This window comes from Lissotriton helveticus, chromosome 2_1 (assembly GCF_964261635.1).
Source record: "Lissotriton helveticus chromosome 2_1, aLisHel1.1, whole genome shotgun sequence".
Lineage (NCBI taxonomy): Eukaryota > Metazoa > Chordata > Amphibia > Caudata > Salamandridae > Lissotriton > Lissotriton helveticus.
Genome location: NC_136059.1, coordinates 1,223,684,362 through 1,223,705,661, shown reverse-complemented (window position 1 = coordinate 1,223,705,661; position 21,300 = coordinate 1,223,684,362). Strand labels below are relative to the sequence as shown.

Genomic DNA, 21,300 nt, shown 5'->3' with positions numbered 1-21,300 from the left:
AGAGGGAAAAGCAGCAGTGGAGGGAGCAGAGTGGCACATACGGCCACATTGCACCTTGACAAAAGTGTGACTGCAGGGCGATGTTCCCACTCTATCCCCGAGTTTGGACTACGATCAATGAAACTCAGGTACGACATTTGAAGTGTGTCTACTAAGGGCTAGTATGGCTACATACACTCTCCCTAATTTATAGTGATTGACTAGGAGGGAGTGTTACAAACTACAAGGGATCTGTATCCTGAGGAAGGCCTTTGACCCTTTTGCGATATATTGATAGGCTGAAACATGTTGGTACAGCAGACATGGTAATGGAGTCGTTGATTCTCATATATGCCCGTTCACTATGAGTTTTTAATCCTGCCAAGTGCGGCTTATAATAAAAAAATAGGCAAGTACTCACGCAGTTTTCTTTTTTTTTTGCACTTGGGATCCCTAATTTGAAAATGTTCTGTTTATAATCCTTTTTGAAAATAATATCGCTCCACCCTGAGCGTTGGTTTGTGCCAGGGTGTGCCGGTGGCCCTATGACGAAGCATGCCACTATCTAGAGGGTGAAGGAAATTTAAAAATCCATAGGGTTTTCCCAAAGTTATTCCCTTTTGTGTTTACCAGTTTGGTTGTTATGGCCAGGAAAATAGTTTGTTAGTCTTCTGTTTTTCCCTCTTTTCTGTTTCTTTCCCCTCTCTATGCTTAGTCTGATTTAGTCTAATGTTCATGTCCTTCTCGTTGTGTGGGTAATATAGACCTCTCCTGGAGAGCGAGAGAAGGCGCAATCTCTTGTCCCTTCTGGTTGTAAGTATAAAAATGACAGTACCTACACACGTACTAACTATTATACTCCTGAAAGTGTGACAATTCAGACTTTTCCAGCCTCCTAAGGTATTAGATTGGCTCGGGGGCAGGTATGTCAGCTTTGGGTTATATTGAATTGTCAAACAAATGTTGTTGTGCTCATCTGTATATTAAATACACAGTGCCACCATTTGGCAGATCAGCATAAGCGCCATTGTTAACAATTAAGAACTGGTGCTGAGCACCAGAAAACACCTGCTCAAATAAGCTCTACCTGTTTCCTTCCTCACAAACATTACCGTTTAGCTTTGCTCCCATGACTGGGGGTATTCTTTCTTTTTTTCTGACAACTGTCTCTTTGATACAGAGAAACTTTTAAAACATTTAATATCTCTCCATTATCCAACAGAACTGATGTTCCATTGTAACAGGATACTCCTTTCGCGGACCCATATCTGTTCAGTAGTTGAAGACGTGCATTGTGTAGTTTTATTTTCAACCAACTGCCATCCTGTGTCCCGTCTTCGTCGCGAAAATTATAGAAAAGTGATGCTGGACAAGATAGCGAGGCACATGAAAATATTCTAAAATAAGCACTTTATGCAGCACCTAACACAGACACATACACGTTCTCTTCATAAGAATTCCCCTAGGACCGCTCTCTTGTAAAATACTTGTTATATTTTTAGGAGTTTTAAATAGTGCGAACTCGACCCGAAGGTATCAGAGCGTTTTACATGAGCACCAGTTTACAGACGGGCACATTCATTTTTGTTAGGCCCAGGGAGATTGAGTGATTTGCCCAGAATCACAGGATGTTGAGAGTCACTGCCGGAGCTTGAACCAGGTTCCCCCGCTACGAGGTCGACCGCTCTAGCCGGTAGGTCACATCCTCTCCCCCATTCCAATTGGTGGAAGGTTCAGTCAGAGAGCAGGTGCAAAGGATGCCAAGGTGAGACACGTAGACATCATGACAGCATCCTTCACGGGAAATCAGAAAATAACATCCAAGAGAATCATTGTATTGAAGTAAGGAAAAGAGTATGTCACCTGATATGTTTTTCCTTTACAACAGGAAGAAGAATGACTAGTTCCAACTATGCAGCTCTGATTCTCGCAGCCTGGATAAATGCCTTCTTCTGGGCCCTAATGCCTATAGTAGGTTGGTCCAGCTATGCCCCAGATCCCACCGGCGCTACCTGCACAATAAACTGGAGGAAAAATGATGCGTAAGTAATAAACATTACCTACTGGCGGTCGCCAGTAGGTATATATAGTTAGGATTTTTTCCCTATGGGATTTTTGAAAATTCTATGTCTAATAACTTTGGCGTTTGTGGACGGAATTGGCTGAAATTTTCTGGAAAATGGAACATTTTGTTTCTGAGCAGCCCCTGGAAATTTGGGGGGGTTCGTCAAGGGGGGGCCGAGAAAAAAGGGGGGTCCCAAAACGTGTTTTTAACATTGAGTTTTCCATAGGGCGGTTGGCCTCACTTTTAGGCCGAACGGCTGAATGGATTTCCACGAAACTTGGCAAAATTGTAGGGACTGGTAGCCCGATGTGCCTTTGCTAGGTCTCAATATATGTGCTTCAGTGGATTTTGAGAAATTAACGTTAAAAAAAAGATAAATATCTGTAACAGCGGACCAGGCAGCGCTCCGGTTCGCGGACTTTACGCGTTACGGAGCTTTGTGAAGCGAAGCTGATTGGTTCTCCGGCGTCTGTAAACATTCCAAACAGTCCGTAGCGGCCGCCATCTTGTCTCTCGGTAGGATCGAGAGACAAGAGGAGGCCAAAGCGAAGGGGCAAATGACCATAAAGGGGCATAGTAGATCCTCCCTGACCCTCTAGGTTTGATGTGGAGGTTTTAAAAGGGCCCCGCGGGGCAAAAAAAATAAAATAATAATAATCGAACGGCTGAATGGATTTGCACGAAACTTGGCAAAATTGTAGGGACTGGTAGCCCGATGTGCCTTTGCTAGGTCTCAATATATGTGCTCCAGTGGATTTTGAGAAATTAACGTTCAAAAAAAGATATATATCTGTAACAGCGCTCCGCTTCGCGTACTTTTCGCGTAACGGAGCTTTGCGAAGCTGATTGGTTCTCCGGCGTCTGTAAACATTGCAAACAGTCCGTAGCGGCCGCCATCTTGTCTCTCGGTAGGATCGAGAGACAAGAGGAGGCCAAAGCGAAGGGGCAAATGACCATAAGGGGGCATAGTAGATCCTCCCTGACCCCCTAGGTTTGATGTGGAGGTTTTAAAAGGGCCCCGCGGGGCAAAAAAAATAATAATAATAATAATCGAACGGCTGAATGGATTTGCACGAAACTTGGCAAAATTGTAGGGACTGGTAGCTCGATGTGCCTTTGCTAGGTCTCAATATATGTGCTTCAGTGGATTTTGAGAAATTAACGTTCAAAAAAAGATATATATCTGTAACAGCGCTCCGCTTCGCGGAGATAAAATTATCTCTGTATTACCTAGCTGTTGCTAACACCAGTTAGCGACCGCTAGTAGGAGATAGCGACCATCTTGGGCCCCACTTTGCATGTCAGTGATATTTATCACTAATGACATGCAAAGTGGGCATGCCAAGATGTTAGCGACTGGAAACAGTCGCTAACATCGCTATCTCCTATTACCAACTTTTGGAGATATTCGCGCTAAGCGCGAATATCTCCAAAAGCTACCACCTGCCCTGAGCAGTTCTTAGCCATGTTATCCAATGGGAGGTGGATAACATGGCTAAGAGCATTAGCTCGGTAATGCATGAATATCGCTGAGTTTTCAGCGATATTAATGCATTGCGGTCGTTTTTTATCGCATTTGCGATAAACCTTGATAATAGCAAGGTTTATCTGCGATAATTTCTGACGATGCTTAGCGGTAAAAAATTCGTTGCTAAGCATCGTTAGGGATAAATATCGCTTAACTTTGGTAATATGCCCCAACGTCTGTTAACGTTCGATTCGAAGGAAATCAGGAAGTGTTGAAAAACATTGTCTGCGCCATCTTGCCTTTTTTCAAATGCCACACTTTTGTCGTGCACGGCAGTCATTTTAGATGCCTTGACCAGACCCACTCTCTGCACGCTGTCGATCCTTAGCATGGCTCCCCACCCTCGCAAGCATCTCCCCCAGGCACTGGTCACCCCCGCTCTCTGTCTTTTGCATGGGTAATAAACCTCCCCCCATCTGCGCTGCTCTTCCCTGAGAATCACACCCTGTGCCCGCCCGACACCTCCCTTTCGCCCTATTCACTACCGCACCCTCTGATACTCCTTTTCCTCTGTGTCCGATTGTCCAGGCCGGTCCTAGGCTATCAGCTAGCCCTGCAGATGTAGTTTATGGCCCCAGCTGTAAAGAATCACCCCTCTTCAAAGGAGTTATAGTAGATCAAGGCCCACACTCGATGAGATCCGTCACAGCACACGCGTTCCTACTATCTGAAAACCATCCTGTATTGTGATTGGGGAGGGGACCGAGCCTGAAGCGGAAGATTCCAGGGATGACTCTTTGTACATCAAAGTTTTTACAATTATGTGTCACATTAAAAATATATAGCACTCCAACAAAGTAGTAAGATTATAAAACTTTAATAACTTATAAATATATACAACAAAACAAAAACAGTAAAAACATTTAAACATTTTTAGGGAAAGAAGTAGCGGTCGGCTGTGCGAATAGTCCCAACGCAGCACAACGTCCAGATTTCTGGACGGCACCCAGGTGATGTTGCCTGGGTGCCGCACTGATTTCGGCATCCGGCGTGGGGCGTCGCGGGGGGTGGGTCATCAGTAGCAAACTGTTGTGCGAATAGTTCCAAGGCAGCAGAACGATGGCACCAAGGTGATGTCCAGTAAGTTGCCGCACTGGTTTTGGTATCCTACAATGCTGCTCCGAATAACGGCGTGGGGCGCCCCGGGGGGTGGGGGGGAGGCGGCGTGAACGGGCCTCTCCAGGTGGAGTCTCGTCTGTTGTAGTGGGGCGCCCCTTTACCGTTTCAGTTGCCATTCCGTCCGCTTTTGGTCCACTGTGTCAAAAGCCGCAATTCAGCTGAGTTGCGCCCACTCTTGCGGTGCAGCGATAGGCGGCTGTCACAGGACTCTCAAAATGGCGGCAGGCTCTTTCCTTTTTGGGCCTGGTCCACTGAAATGGCCCTGGGACACCTTGGAAATCGGACGCTTGTCTGCTAGGTCTTGGACCCCATTCTCGAAAGCGTCCCCTCCGCCTTGAGGATTCAACAAAAGTTTTGGGGGCCCCCGACTCCTGCAGGCTTCTGGTGGGGAGCGGCTGCCATGATTGCTCGCGGAATGACCACGACGGAGCCACGAGATGGTGGTGCTTTCATGGTGACGCCAGCTTCAGTCTGAAACATCCAGAAACAAGGTGGGGCTTTCATCCCAAAAAAAGTTTTCATCCAATGAAAAGTGTTATTTTTAGGTCATATGATCAAGCCTTCCATCATTAGGAAACCAAAAGTAAAATGAACCAATGAAAAGTTTTATAAACAAGTCACATGACCTGTTATGCGGCATAGGGTATAAAATGCGGAGAAAATACGTTGGCACGTGAGGCGGCGTCAGTAGCGGACCGATGTGCGAATAGGCCGAAGGCAACACAACGCGCCAAGATCCGGATGGCACCGAGGTGGTGTCCAGCAAGTTGCAGCACTGGTGTGGCCATCCTACAATGCTGAAAGTCGGCGTGGGGCGCCCCATTGGCCTGTGAGTTCGCGTCAGTAGCGGACCGATGTGCGAATAGGCCGAAGGCAGCACAACGCGCCAAGATCCGGATGGCACCGAGGTGGTGTCTAGCAAGTTGTGGCACTGGTGTGGCCATCCTACAATGGTAAAAGTCGGCGTGGGGCGCCCTGTTGGCCTGTGAGATGGTGTCAGTAGCGGACCGATGTGCGAATGGGGCCAAAGGCAGCGCAACAATATTTTCTGACTAGAAGACACCACAAGGCGCTGAGATGCCAAGATCCGGATGGCACCGAGGTGATGTCTAGCAAGTTGCTGTACTGGTGTGGCCATCCTACAATGCTGAAACTCGGCGTGGGGCGCCCCATTAGCCTGTGAGATGGCGTCAGTAGCGGACCGATGTGCGAATGGGGCCAAAGGCAGCGCAACAATATTTTCTGAATAGAAGACACCACAAGGCGCTGAGATTCGGTTACCACCGAGGTGATGTCTAGCAAGTTGCCGCACTGGTGTGGCCATCCTACAATACTGCTCCGAATAACGACGTGGGGTGCCCGAAGGGGGGGGGGAGGCGGCGTGAACGGGCCTTCCTAGGTGGAGGCTCGTCTGCTGTAGTGGGGCGCCGCTTTACCGTTTCAGTTGCCATTCAGCTGAGTTTCGGCCGCTCTTGATGCTACAGCGACAGGCGGCTGCAACAGGACTCTCAAAATGGCGGCCTATTCTTTGGATTTGGGCCTGGTCCACTAAAATGGCCCTGGGAGACCTTAGAACTCGGACGCTCGATTTTTTTTTCCTTTCCTCTACATGCAAAAAAAGGTAAATGCCCGGTACGTTACACGCTTCATCTGCCACGATGTACTCTCCAGAGGAACCGAAAAAAAATATAGTTATGGTAACTATACCATGCATCGTCATATGGAGAGGTGGCACCAATTAATTATAGTGCTGCATAAAAGAGAGATTTGGAGGAGAACCCCCGACCTGCCAGTACATTCATCAAAGAAGTGGCACTGACAGCATCAGAGGCAAGGGAAACGGTCCCAAATATTTAGAAGAACTTTGGAAAGATTAAAATGACATGTTTAGATTGTGGCAAATTAATTTCATGTGGACTGATGAGTGTTACTCTAATAAATACAGCATATTAACATCATCATAGTCGATGGTTGGTAGAGACATTTTGACTGTATCCTGGACCTGCCCGTCCTCGCCCAAAATGGCGCCGGAATAAATGGGACTCGTAACTCCTTGTTGTGTACTGGTTGCAGAACCTTGAAATCACGAGATACGTATGCAGTTTTGAAGCACATGGCGGGCGGGGACGAGAATTGATTGAATATTTCGACATCCCTATTGATATTAAATTCTGATGTGTTATTGATTACTGTACTATTGAAAGTTCGAATTAACGTCACCCATGGTACTTGCCCGCAAATGTATATCTGGATAATTTTATTGTAACTGGCCCTGTCGTATTTTAATTATAAAATGTACGTCCACCGATTCCGCAACTGTTAGACACCTTAGTTCTTGCAACCTAATGGCCCGCCCGTTACGTTCCTCTACAGTGTAAATGTCTACTCATCATATACGATTACAGTTTGCTCCGTGGCCGGCCCACGTGGTTATAGGCTCGTATTTGTATAATGAAATTTTCACAATAAAGGTTTTTAAAAGAAAACATGGTAGTAGTATATACATTGGTAAAGTTTTTAATAATAGTCACTGTTTTAGAATCATTAAAAGGCAAGTGAAATAAAGCAGACCAATTACATGAAGGGTAAAAGGTATAATACGCAGGAACGCAGTAAAGATAAATGGTCAAGGGCTGTTGTGTTTTCTACTCCTGCAACATAAAGTGATCGATAAGAATCTCATATTCAGGCGTATCGGCGACTAAGACAGCAGGTCGACCCTCTTTTGCTCAACGGCTCCGTCATGGGACGAAGAAACGCCCTTTTTCTCGAAAAAAGAATATATTTTACTTGCAGGACAGTTGTACATTTTCCGGGAAAGTACATTAGCCTGGAACATTATAACATATATTTAAGAAAAAATAATGTTCGGAAGTAATAAAAAGCGTAATTTTTAGGTCATATGACCAAGCCTTTCATCATTAGAATAAGAAAAGTAAAATGAACCAATGAAAAGTTTTATTAACAAGTCACATGACCTGTTATGCTTACGTTACGCGCTGCGCGTCGCGCCCCGGATGACTTCCGGATGCGCTAACGCGGCGCGTCATATGACGCATTACGCGACAACGCAGGTCCAGAATATAGTCAAAATGTCTCCACCAACCAGCGGTCGGAACACAACCCCTTTCAGCAGGCTAAATAGTTCTGTTAAATGACAACAGAAGGGACAGGCAACAAGAACCATCAGTCAAAGAGGGGAGGGCTAGTTCTTCTCTACCGGGTTACATTGGGGCGCTACCGGAACTGATCGAATTGGTAGTCTACAGTGTTTCTGGATGTTTCAGACTGAAGCTGGGGTTAGCATGAGAGCACCACCATTTCGTAGCTCCGTCGTGGCCATTCCGCGAGCAATCATGGCAGCCACTCTTTATCGTTATTTTGGGCGGGGTGGGTGGCGGAGCCGAGCTGTATTGCAGCCATCATGGTGTGGAGTTCAGTTCATCTCACTAGTTTCGTATTTGTCATGAGGGGTTGTTCCTAATGTTTCTATTTTAGCGAGGTCAAAAAGAGATCCCATTAGTGGCCTACTGATTTTGCTCGATTCCTTTTGTTTTTTTACACAATTTTTCGTTATCTGCAAAGACTAAACAGAGTATTGCGACTCTGTGTTTGTTTGTAAATAGAGAATGAACCAAAGAGAACCAATTCTAAAACAGTAAATGCTTGGATAACAATCAATCAAATGGAGAGAGAAGCAGGCACGACGTATTACAACGGGGGCAAAGGCCTGCGTTAACTACCTTTCACTATCTGCAAAGAGAGAGTACTCCTAATAGAAATGAGGGGGGGGGGGGCAGCATTCAAAGCAGATCAGTGTGCATAAACACGAAAATGTTTTTATTTACCACGTACTTGACATTCGACAGCTTATGATATTTGCTATTAAAAAAGCATTGAAATTCACTGAAAAAACAATAGGTTATAGACCATATATAGTTAGGAATTAGCATTTACAAAACCTTGAAAATTCACTGAAAAAACCATAGGTTATAGACCATATATAGTTAGGAATTAGCGTTTACAAAACCTTGAAAATTCACTGAAAAAACCATAGGTTATAGACCATATATCGTTAGGAATTAGCATTTAAAAAACCTTATTTTACTCACACAAAACCATTGAAATTCCATGTATAGTTAGTTGCACTAACTATATATCGCGCACCCGCAATCCACTGCTGATGATGTCACATATTACATCATTCATGACATGGTCAGTGACATCACTGATGACATCACTGATGACATCTCAAATGACATCACTGATGACATCACTGATGACATCTCATTTGACATCAATGACCACATCACTGATGATATCATTCATGTGACAATACAATGCATCTCCTCACATTTTAATATAACCTCTGTTTCACCCAGTGTTAAATACAGAGTATAATTTTTGAAACCATTGACACACCAATACTAGTTACTACATACGCACTCACTGATTCCTACGTCTACACACACCTTCACTCATTCACCCATACAATCATTCATACATACAATCACTCATCTTTACAACACTATCATATGCACTCATACACCTATACAGACACTCACAGTCTGCCACTCATCCATGGAGTTACTCACTCACCTAGTCAGTCATGTAAAGAATCAATGACACTTCCATTTTCTTGTCTATACAGTTAAACATAGAGCACCTTACATTTTCAAACATATACTAACACATACTTACCTTCTTATACAATCATTGATATAAGTACACATTGATCTGCACAGAGTCACACACCTCCCAGCCAGCCACACACACACTCAGTCTCCCATACAAATACTTGGGCAATCAATCAATAACCCATATAGTTACTCATATAGCTACTGATCAACACATGCAGCAGTTTACAGAACAACAGACATAATGATGCACAAATTAAGACAGTTTAGTCACTAACCCATGCACTCAGTGAGACACATTTAATCACTCACTCATACAGTCAGTCATGCACCTACTAAATCCTTCGTCCAGACACTTACACATCCACTCATTCTTCAATATGTAAGACATATTTAAACTTTACAGAAACAAAAAATCACTGGATGTTGTTATCAGTCATGTCATCAGTGATGTCATTTATGATGTCATCAGTGATGTCATCAGTGATGTCACTGACCATGTCATGAATAATGTAATATGTGACATCATCAGCAGTGGATTGCGGGTGCGCGATATATAGTTAGTGCAACTAACTATATATGGAATTTCAATGGTTTTGTGTGAGTAAAATAAGGTTTTTTAAATGCTAATTCCTAACGATATATGGTCTATAACCTATGGTTTTTTCAGTGAATTTTCAAGGTTTTGTAAATGCTAATTCCTAACTATATATGGTCTATAACCTATGGTTTTGTCAGTGAATATATATATATATATATATATATTCTACTTATACACATGATTCATACAGTGCAAATTGGGTTGTCTGGCCTGCTGGGAGAAAATATGTCGAGTTTGTAGAATAGCCCTTTTTTCAAATGGAATATCCTGAATGTAATTTTTGCAGCTGTGAACAAGAATTGGTTAAGGAAGCTCTACAGGGGGTTTAGGAATCTGGGCAGCACAATATCAGAAAGCCACTGCTCGAATGGTGGGTGGCCAGAATCCTGACATGCTCCAACCAAACGTTTTCTTGACACAATCATGTAAACAAAATAAATAGGACAGGGAAACCCATATTTACTGTGAACATGACCGTCTTTATACAGAAGGTCATAATTCTTTTTAGGGCATTAGCCAAAAACATTTGATTTGGGTCCAATATGTTGTCATGTCGGTGGAGGAAAATAGCATGGGAACTAAATTAGCCTATCAACATATCAAGGACAGAAGATGGAAGCACAGGAGCCCATTTCACTCATGCTTGCTGGGTTATAACACACTCTAAAGATAGTTTTAGTTTACAGTGTTTGAATTTAGGACAGGCCAACATTAGATAGGATGGAGTAAACTTAACCAATTTGTCCCAAAAAGTGCCTAATACTACCCCCCAGTTCCTGCTTCAGTTTAGGTGAAACATTGTCCAGGACATGCAGCACTTAGAGTTTAAGGAAGACTTGTATTTCTGAAAAGGAGCGAGGTAACTGAGAATTGAAAAATAAATTCAAAATCGGATTCTCACCTAAGGGAGTAATTATGTCCTGTTGAGTGACCAATTCTTTAGTAGCATTTCAGATTTATCAGGTATAGTGTATCCGTCTACATCTCAGAAAATAAACAGAACCTTGTGTTGACAAGAATTATTTCAGAGTTTTAATTCTCGTATTTGCACGGTTAATTATCCCCTTAACCATAAAGACTGGAGGAAGGATGCGTTACTGCAGGATATCTGAAGAGGTTCCTATAAGAGACTGAAAACTATTCAGTCATACTTCCTTGAAAAATGTAGGAAAAAGAAAAAAATTCCTAGTTTACGAAAAGGAAAGTTTCAATTTTATTATGGACTAGCAGCCCGTCCCGACGTTGTCCAGGTATGAATTGCTGCCGGCCAGTAGTATATTGTTTTGTAGGATTTCGTTTAGATAGCATTTCTTATCTGTGACAGGCCTGTGAAACGCTCCAATTCACAGTGCACTGCTGATGCACTTAAGAGTGAGCGTTCAGTAGTGTGTGAACTCGAGTTTCCCTACTTTATTTTTCCTTGCAATATTATATAGCGCGAACTCGACAACATGGCATGAGCACAACATTACAGAAGAACACATTCATTTGTGGTAGCCACGGGGAGACAAAGCGATTTGCCTGGAATCACAGGATGTTGAGCTGATGCTGAGATTCGAACGTAGCTCCCCAGCTCTAAAGTTCGCAATTCTAGAACTTGTGGCGGGAGGTGTGTCTAAAAGTGTATGTCGGTGCTGGCCATCAATGAGAGAGACCTGTGCATTTTCCAAATGAGTGGTGAAAAAATATGAGTGTATTGCTGGAGATGTGGGCCGCCGTGCCACCAATGTACCTACCGGGGGAGGGTAAACACCCATTATTCCGCAACTTTCTTTCCGCATACCATCACTCCGCATACTTTCATTACGAAAGTACCATGACTCCGCAATGCCATTGTAACGCATGGCATTACATTTTATATGCGTTTACCACGCATACATTTACAACACAATTCGCTGTAAATGCATGAATGGTAAAAACATGTTTTTTTTATGTTTGGATAAGGTAAGTATGGGTATAGGGATATATGTTTTGGGGTACTGAGGTATATGTTTTGGGGTGTTTGGTTATTTTAAGGGTTCAGATATAGTTTTGGGTTATGGGGTACAGGGGTAGTTTTAGGGTTTAGGGATAGGTATGGGTTTTGGGGTACAGGGGTATTTTTAGGGTTCAAGGCTAGGTTTGGGGTTTGGGGTGTAGGGGTATTTTTAGGGTTCAGGGCTAGGTTTGGGTTACAGGGGTATTTTAAGGGTTTAGGGCTAGGTTTGGGTTTTGGGGTACAGGGGTATTTTTAGGGTTCAGGGCTAGGTTTGGGTTTTGGGGTACAGGGGTATTTTAGGGTTCAGGGGTAGGTTTGGGTTTTGGGGTACAGGGTTATTTTTAGGGTTCAGGGCTAGGTTTGGGTTTTGGGGGTACAGGGGTATTTTTAGGGTTCAGGGGTAGGTTTGGGTTTTGGGGTACAGTGATATTTTTAGGGTTCAGGGGGAGGTTTGGGTTTTGAGGTACAGGGGTATTTATAGGGTTCAGGGCTAGGTTTGGGTTTTGGGGTACAGGGGTATTTTTATGGTTTAGGGATAGGTTTGGGTTTTGGGGTACATGGTATATTTATAGGGTTAAGATGGGTTAGTGTTTAAGGGTGTTGGGGTGTTCTAAGGAGTAAGGGGGGGTTATGATTATAGGGTGCAGGGGTATTTAAAGGGAGTAGGGTGGGATTAGCACACGATATGGGACATGGCATGAAGGGCGGAACGTACCACACGCCCCCAGCGTTTGTCACGCCGCCAGCACACGCCCACAGCACAACGCAGACACGCCCACAAGGGACTACTTTGCTGGCATGTTTTTTTTACCTTTTAAATGTATATGTTGGGCGTCTGCATAGCCTATGTCCTTCTGCTGCAACTGCCCTTTCCAACGCTGTATTGGGTTTTGTGATTGGTGCTGTGGTTCCTGAGATTACCCGCCTCAAAGGTTTGGGCTCTCTTTATTATATTAGTATGGACTAGGAGGCGGGGATTATGCATATCCTTCGCCACTTTATTAAGCATCGCAGTTTTAAAGAACATCTTAAAACACAGTCAAAAACAGTAAAACACCCAAAAAACTACACCACCCAGGAACACAGGGGGTAGTCTCTATGATCATCACAGTCCCAAACAGTCCACAGTATATCTCTCTATGACGTCCCTTCCTTTTCCTCTTATTCACTGGAGGATGTTAAGCTGGTCTTACTGCGTCATTCAAACTTTTGGTCATTCCCTGTAATAAAGAAACAATTCCGTTATCCAGCTCTTGTATACCAAAACATCATCAAATTCCTGGCAACAGAATCAATGCAACATAGCATGGCAAAGAGTCAAATGCAATGACATAGGCAGCGGAGTAATAACCATACATGTAATACTTTGATTAACCAGAAACAAAATGCCTACTTACCAACAACGACAGTACCCCGGGAGGGAGGATAATGAAATTAATCCCAGGGAGGGATAATCCTCGCCTTTTAGTCCTTAATGGAATTGAAACTTTCTTTCTCGTAAGCTAGGACATTTTTCATTCTATGGCAGGACGAAGGTGAGGATTATGCAAGTTCAAAGCCTAATTACTACCAGCTACGCTGCTTCCGAGATAGGTTTGAAATAAAATCTCTTGAAGGTAGAGTCAAAAGACCAGTCGGCTGCATTCATAATGTCTTCCAACCTACCACCTACCTGAATAGCCTTAGATTCCATGGGCCCCCTCGTGGAATGTGCTCCAAACCTATTCACATCCACACCTGCCTCGGACATAACCCATCGTACCCATGGAAGGGGAAGAGACTGCTTTAAAAGGTTTCTGAAGGGCAATAAGCAACTGTCTCTTCCCCGGGGGCCGGAGTTCCAAGGTCATTTCCTCGTAAGCCTTAATGCACCTCACCACACATAACTTAGGCCGATCCGGAAAGGAAGGATAAGATACCGACCTGGTATTAGTTTTGGTCCTCCGAGCAATGGTAAATGTAACTCCTTCCGGTGTAAAAACCCGAGCCGTAACGTCTAGAGCTCTGACATCCGACACATGTTTACATGAAATGAGACAGAGCAGAATGGCTAACTTAGCCGACAATTCCTTGCGGGAGAGATATTGATTACCCCGCCAGTCCAATAAGAGCCTCAGGACCCGGTTGACATCCCACAGGCCCAAGTACCTAGGCTCAGGAGTTTTGGACAACCGAATGCCACGCATCAGTTTGCAGACCCAGGGGTGCTCCCCCGCTGGCCTGCCATCAATCTCACTGTGTCCCGCTGAGATGGCTGAGCGGAAGGAGTTAATCACCCAGTAGCCCAGTCCCTAATGGGACAGCTCCGCCAATTTTTTTTTAAATATGGGTAACTCATGCCCCCATGGGATCCACGTGTCTCTCCAGACACCAACGATGCCATCGCCGCCAAGCTGAGCGATACCTCTTGATCGTTCCTGAAGCCCATGCTTGTTGGATGAGTTGCGCAGCGTCCGAAGAAAGTTGGTCTTCCAACGTCCCCTGAAATCTTCCATGCCACTAGCTGCAGATGGCCCTTAAGCTCCAGGGGATGAAGATTCCCTTGGGGATCCTTCAGAATTGAAGGGAATGAGGGCAGAGGAACTGGGCAATTCCACGACAGTTCCAACGGAGTCGGAAACCATGCCCGTGCCCTCCAGACCGGAGTGACCAACACAACCGACGCTGCCGAACGACGAACCTGAGCTGCCACTCTGGGTATCATCATGAAGGGTGGAAACACATAAGGGTATTCGTCGACCAATCCTGAAGGAAAGTGTCCACTACTATGGCCTCCGGATCCGGTCTCCAGCTGACGAAGCGTGGTAGTTGATGGTTCAACCGCGAGGCGAACAGATCCAGACTGCAAGGGCCCCACCTGGCTATCAAACCCAGGAAGACCTCCCGGTCGAGCCTCCAATAGCTGGAATCGGAGAAATTTCTGGAGTGCCAATCCGCCACTGAGTTCTGCAGACCGGGAAGATATTCTGCTGTGACCGAGATCTGCTTCTGAAGACAATATTGCCAGAAATCCTTTGCCAGATTGGATAAGGCCCGTGATCGAGGACCTCCCAGGCGATTGATATACTGCACTGCCAACACATTGTCCATCCTCAAGAGGATGCAACAAGAGATCCTGTCTTTGGTCAGCGACTTGACCACAAAGGAGCCTGCCAGAAGCTCCAGACAGTTGATAGGGAGGCGGAGCTCCTCCTCCGACCATCTGGCTCCCATGGAGATGTCTCCGCACCGGGCTCCCCAACCCGATCTGCTGGCATCCAATTTGATCACCAAATCCGGGGCCGACCCGAAAATCGCCCGACCGTTCCAGGCCGAAATGTGTTCGATCCACCACCGAAGCTCAGTTCTGGCTTCCTCCGATAACGAGACGGTCTCCGAATAAGTCAAGCCTCTCCGAAGATGCTAAGCCTTCAATCTCTGAAGGGCCCTGTAATGCAATGGGCCGGGAAAAATGGCCTGGATCGACAAGGAGAGCAATCCCACTATTCTGGCAAGCATGTGCAGCAAGATCCTGTCCTTTCGTAGAACCTGAGAGAGTTTCTTCCGTATCTTGGTGTCCTTCACTTCTGGTAGACTCAAGGACGCCGAGACCGAGTCTATGAGAAAACCCAGAAAGACCATCTGTTGCGCTGGACGTAGGTCCGACTTCTGCCCGTTGATCACAATACCCAGGTCTTGGAGTAATGCAATAGTTATGGTCACGTTGCGGGTGAGAGGTACCAGAGATTGATCCATAATTAGGATATCGTCCAGGTAAATTATCATTCTCACCCCTCTTTGATGGAGAACCCCCACCACCGAACGCAACAGCTTCGTGAAGCACCATGGTGCGGAAGAAAGCCCGAAAGGCAGTGCTCGAAATTCGAAAATCTGTCCTTTTCAAGCGAACTGGAGAAATCGCCTGTGAGGAGGAAATATGGGAACCGTCAGGTACGCATCCTTCAGGTCGATCTGTACCATCCAATCCCCCAGAAGAAGGAGATCTCGGAGTAAATGTATCCCCTCCCTTTTGAAGTGGCAGTAAACCAGCCACTCGTTGAACTCTCGTAAGTTGATAACCAGCCTGAAGCCCTTGTCCTTTTTCTCCACTAGGAAGAGGTTGCTCAGAAAACCATTCGGATGAAGTACTGACCTGCAAACAGCCCCCTTCCGTAAAAGATCCGAAATCTCGGTCTCTATCAAACTCTCCTCCTCTGCTGAGAAGTGTAAGGGCCTTGGGCGCACTGATTGAACGGGGGTGGCGTAAAACTCTCTCTGAAAGCCCCTTACCGTCTGCAATACCCACGGGTCTGAAGTTATGCGTCCCCAATTGTGAACCAAGAGAGAAAGCCTCCCCCCCAGATCTCGAGGGGAAAAAAGGGTAATCCTTAACAGAGGGACCTCCAGGGGCGTTTGCGCCTCCTCTGTTGTTCCGGCCTTTCCCGCGTCCTGAACCTCGACTGGGTTAGAAGGGTCCTTGGCGACCGTCATTCCAACCATTGTTGCAACGTTGCTGACCTCTATTGGAGGGGCCTTGCTGCTGGGAACGGCCGGAGGAGCGACCCCTACCTCTTCCAGCCCGGCAAAAACACGCCCTGGAAAAATCTTCTTTATAGAGGCCTCAGCCTTGTCCAGGGTAGAAAAAGTGGTGACAAATGTATTCAGTTCCTTAACGAACGGTTCGCCAAAAAGCTTTCCCTGAGCCACGGGACCCACTTCAGAAGTAGCCAAGTCCCCTAATTTTGGGTCGACCTTTATAAGGAGGGATCTCCGCCTCTCCGCCGTCAGGGCACAATTCGCGTTACCCAGCAGGCATATTGCACGTTGCGTGCAACCTGCGACTATGTCTGTAGACATGGGAGTGTCAGATTCTTTAGAGCGTTCCGCCAGCTGAATGGTCTGAGTCAGGGGACCTACCACATCAAGGAGCTTATCCTGACAATTTCTCCAGGATCTATCTATCCCTTTCTTAGGATCTCGCATATATTTTGCGAAAAAAGTACAGAGTTTGTCATCAATGTCTGGGGTGTGAGCCACTTTCCCTTTAAGCGAAGGCCGGGAAATTTATTTATTTTATCAACTTGTAAGGCGCAACAGCTACCCAAAAAGGGTTTCCCGGCGCACAAGACAACACAGCATAGAAGGACGATCCATTCAGTCAAAGAACGGTTATTGATCAAACAACCAGGTTTTTATTCCTTTCCTGAACTTGGAGTAGCACTCCTCTTTGCGTAGGTGGAGTGGTAGTGTGTTCCATAAAGATGGGCCTTGGTGGGCGAAGGATCTGCCACCCATTCTGGTGAGCTTGAATCTGGGGACACAATACGTTGCAGCTGAACATGATCGTAAGTTTCTTTGAGGGGTGTAAGGTTGAACTAGTGCCTGAAGATATTTTGGAGCAGTGCCTGCTTTTATTTTAAACATATAGTTTAAGGCTTTGAATCTTATGCGGTTTTCCACTCGGAGCCAGTGAAGTTTCCGCAGATAAGGGGATACGTGGATATTTTTGGGTATTTGGCACAGAATGCGGGCAGCCGCGTTCTGTATCAATTGAAGTCTTCTTATTATTCCTTTGTTTGCACCAAGATATAAGATGTTCCCGTAGTCAAGCCGGGATGTCACTAAGGCATTGACTACGGTTTTCTGCATGGAAATGGGCAACATCCATACTATCTTTTTGAGCCATCTTAGGATGGTGAAGCAAAGTCCAACTACCTTACTGGTCTGTTGCTTCATGGACAAAGCATTGTCCAGGATCACACCCAGGTTACGAGCATGAGAAACTGGTGTTGGAAGATTTCCCATCTGGGCAGGCCAGTGCATTCTCCCCGTATCCTATTTCTAACCTCTCTCTCCAAAGGTTGGTGAATTTTAGACGCCACATAATCCGCTACCTTGGTATAAGGAAACCACTCAGATGACCTAGGATGGTAGATCTGCGTTGGTTCAAACATGTGCGAATGCCCCCCGTCCCCATCCTGGGACTCAGAGGAACGGGAACCCGGGCGCCAGGGCCGACCCGAATCCTTGTCCTCGTCGGAAGAGACATCACCCTCCGACACACCCTCCCCATCCAGGGAAAGACCACCGTTGGGGTCCGAATTTGGGGCGACCGCGTGGTCAGTTTCTCTGGGTTCATTCGCCTCTCGACAGGGTGCCTTTTTAAGCGTTTGCGCACTTTTCAGGAAGGATTCACACAGTCTGTCAAACCCTTCCAAGTGCCCTGAGTGACGCTTCCTGGCCTTCTTACCTTCCCCTTGAGAGCCACTGGGACCCTCCAATGCCAAACTAGGGTCGCTGAACACCCCCGGGATACTTTTGGCTAACTGATCAACCCTATCCTGCAAAGGGGCCAGTGCCCTAGAAATGGCTTGCGAGAGTGCCTGGTCCACGGCAGGAGGGAGACTCTGGGGTGGCCATACAACTTCCGCCTCTTGCTTAGAGGAATACAAATCCTCTTCAGAAGAAGACATAATTATAGAAAAAGGGTGAGAGCACACAAGCCTTAGCATTCTATCATATTCTACAAAACAAGGGAACCCAAAGTAGCAATAGGTCTGGGACCTTGGGATTAGGTAATGTTACAGGAGACAATGGTCCCAAACTTTAGATCAAATAACCAAGCAAAAATAAATATAGACCAAAAATGGAATCTATATTAAATGTCCAGCCGAACATATTTAATAATTGATATATTCAAATGTAGTAAGGTTGTTAAACAAATTCCAAGTAGGACACAACCAGTGTCCAACTACCACTTGAATACAAACAAGAGAAAGATTTAAATGTAAGGCAAAAGCAAAAAGTCTGTAAATTATTTACAATTAACACAGACAATTAAATACACTTTTTGTGATTTCGTCATACACAAATTTACAAATCATCAAGTGTAAGTTGTCGACGACGTTTCGATTCCCTTTAAATATGGGATCATCTTCAGGACATATACATTAATGCCTTTACTAATATAAAAGAATTGCCAAACATAATACATGACATAGAGAATACATATAACATTACAAGTAAGAAAAGACAATGAAAAAATAGAAAAAAGAGAGTAATACATATTGATAAAAAACATATATGGGATCCTAGTGACACAGATCACATCTTATGTATTAATTAGTTACACTTCACCACACCCATATCAAAAAACACACAGCCTATAATTTAAAGTGCATTTTGGCAAAAGCTCATGCAACGGATGGTGCAGCTAGCAGAAATTACGGTGCATTAAGAATACATGCAGCCTATTGAGGTAGTCTATGTCATAGGGAGTGGTCCTACAACTGAATTAAGGATTAGTCTGGAGATATTTTCATTAGATCAATAATTAAGCAGAGTAATCGAATCATATAAGTTATAGAGAGTCACTTTACCTCAGTGTGAAGTGACCTCCTCTCAAAATATGTAGCAACAAGGGCCAAGGTGCACAATAGTCTGGAAGAGTTGGGCACAAGTGTTAGGGTGAAAGTGTATCATATACAGTGCAGGAGGTGAAAAGTAGGTAAAACCTGCTTACCGCTAATGCGATCCAACAAGTACGTAATAGTAAAAAAGGGGGGGGTGGCAATCAGGTAACACCTACATTAAAAATACGAATATGATAGTGGGTCAGAATAGGTGCTGGCCTATGCTTTAGGTGCTAATGTATTATTAAAAATTAGGGATAAGCGACTTACCGGCCGTGATTGGTTTTCGCTGTTTATATGAATCCTAAAAATCGGAAAGGGACTACTATATAAATGCACTTCACAACAATTTTAACAACCGTTTTGAGCAACCGATGGAGTCCAACGAGAATGGGCAGCGTCTTACCGGCAATTTTGTAAAAACAGGTCCGAGTAACGGGGGTCTGTAGTCTGTATGTGAGCTAATGCTCAAAACATCAGCGATCAGTGCAGAGATAGCTGCGGGGCCCGAGTCAGTCCTCGATAGTCTAAATGCGAGGCAAGCCTGCTCAGTAAAACAGGAGAAGGACTTCTAAATAAATGCACTTCACACAAAGTTTGGACACATAGTGGAGTCGACAGAGAGTGGAGAAAGCATCATTCAGGTTTGGGACTTACCAGCAAATATGCGTGAAAGCTCCAACAGTCGGGAGTCTGGTGTGCCGTGTGAGCTGTTGCTCAAAAAAACCGAACAATGCGGGGATAAAAACGGCGCCCGAGGCAATGCTCGAAGGTGTAAGTGCGGGGCAACCGACTCGATAAGAAGCACAAAATGATGTCACATGATCAGGGTCATGTGAACGTTAGTATAGTATCGATTCTATAGCGAATACGGCGGCCATTTTGAAAAGGGTTAGATTATACTGAAAAATAATAAATTTATGCTCCACTAATGATCAAACAGAGGGTCAGAGCAATATTGTTTGGTGCATGGTACGTGGTAAAGTATATATGCCAATCACATTATGCCAAAATCCAGCTATTTCGATTATTTCAAATGCCAATACTACCTCATGCCGGTGCCCTTGTTTTAATTAGAGGTGTGATGTAATTATTGGAAGTTTTTACCATCATGCAAATTTCAAAATAGGCAATTCTGGTGTATATACAGCCTAGAAATATTAATGAAAAGTCAAAAGGACTATGACAGCAATTAAGTCCAAAGGAAGATGGGGGGGGAGGCGGGGGGGGGGTTACCACTTTGAAGAGATGACTTCAACATGTAAAACATAAACACTATGCCTTATAGATATTGCATTTTTCATTTGAGGCAGTTCCTGTGGATAAAACGTTATTAGATTAATGTGTGGTTATTACTTATATTACATACAAATGGCCCCAAGCAAGCAACAATTTCAGTAATGTCAGAAAAAAGGAACCAATGATGTATATCAGAAAGTACCCTCTAGGAATTTGAAAATCCACAGTTTTCACAGTAAAGAGGTCCAGTCCTCAGTACGATTCAAGCCAGTATGGATACTTTTGGTCCTCAAGATCCATTTCAGTTCTTCCTTATTGAGTAGAATACTCATGTCTCCTCCTCTTGGGGGGCTTTTTACTACATCAATAATTGTCCATTTGAATTCTGTTTCGCTATGGTTCATTGCAGCGAAGTGGTCCACCAGAGGAGCATTAGGTGTCTTGCACCGAATTTGACTTTTATGTTGTCCAATGCGAAGGCGGGCCTTTTGTGTAGTTTGCCCTACGTATATAAGATCACAAAGGCAAAAAATCGCATAAATTACATTTGTACTATTGCAATTTGTACAGACCATTCAGACCTCCCTCCACTTTTTCACCTTCTGGAGGTATGATACCAGGTGAAGTTATCACAAAATTAGTTTTAAAAGACTTGGCCAAAATTGAGAGCCAAAAGGTATTTATACCTTATAACATCACAGTCGCTGAGAAACAGGCTCTAGCAAACCTAAAGAAAAACAATCTACTGATTTTTAAGCCAGCT

At 44.7% G+C, this 21,300-nt stretch overlaps 1 protein-coding gene across 1 annotated transcript in view; it reads left to right on the top strand.

Annotated features, from left to right (window-relative positions):
* Positions 1–21,300, top strand: part of RRH (retinal pigment epithelium-derived rhodopsin homolog) — a 196,244-nt gene that overhangs the window by 49,409 nt on the left and 125,535 nt on the right. The window contains exon 4 of the mRNA XM_078677484.1: positions 1,868–2,021. Coding sequence (XP_078533610.1) covers positions 1,868–2,021 — 154 coding nt within the window. The remainder of the gene's footprint in view (positions 1–1,867; positions 2,022–21,300) is intronic.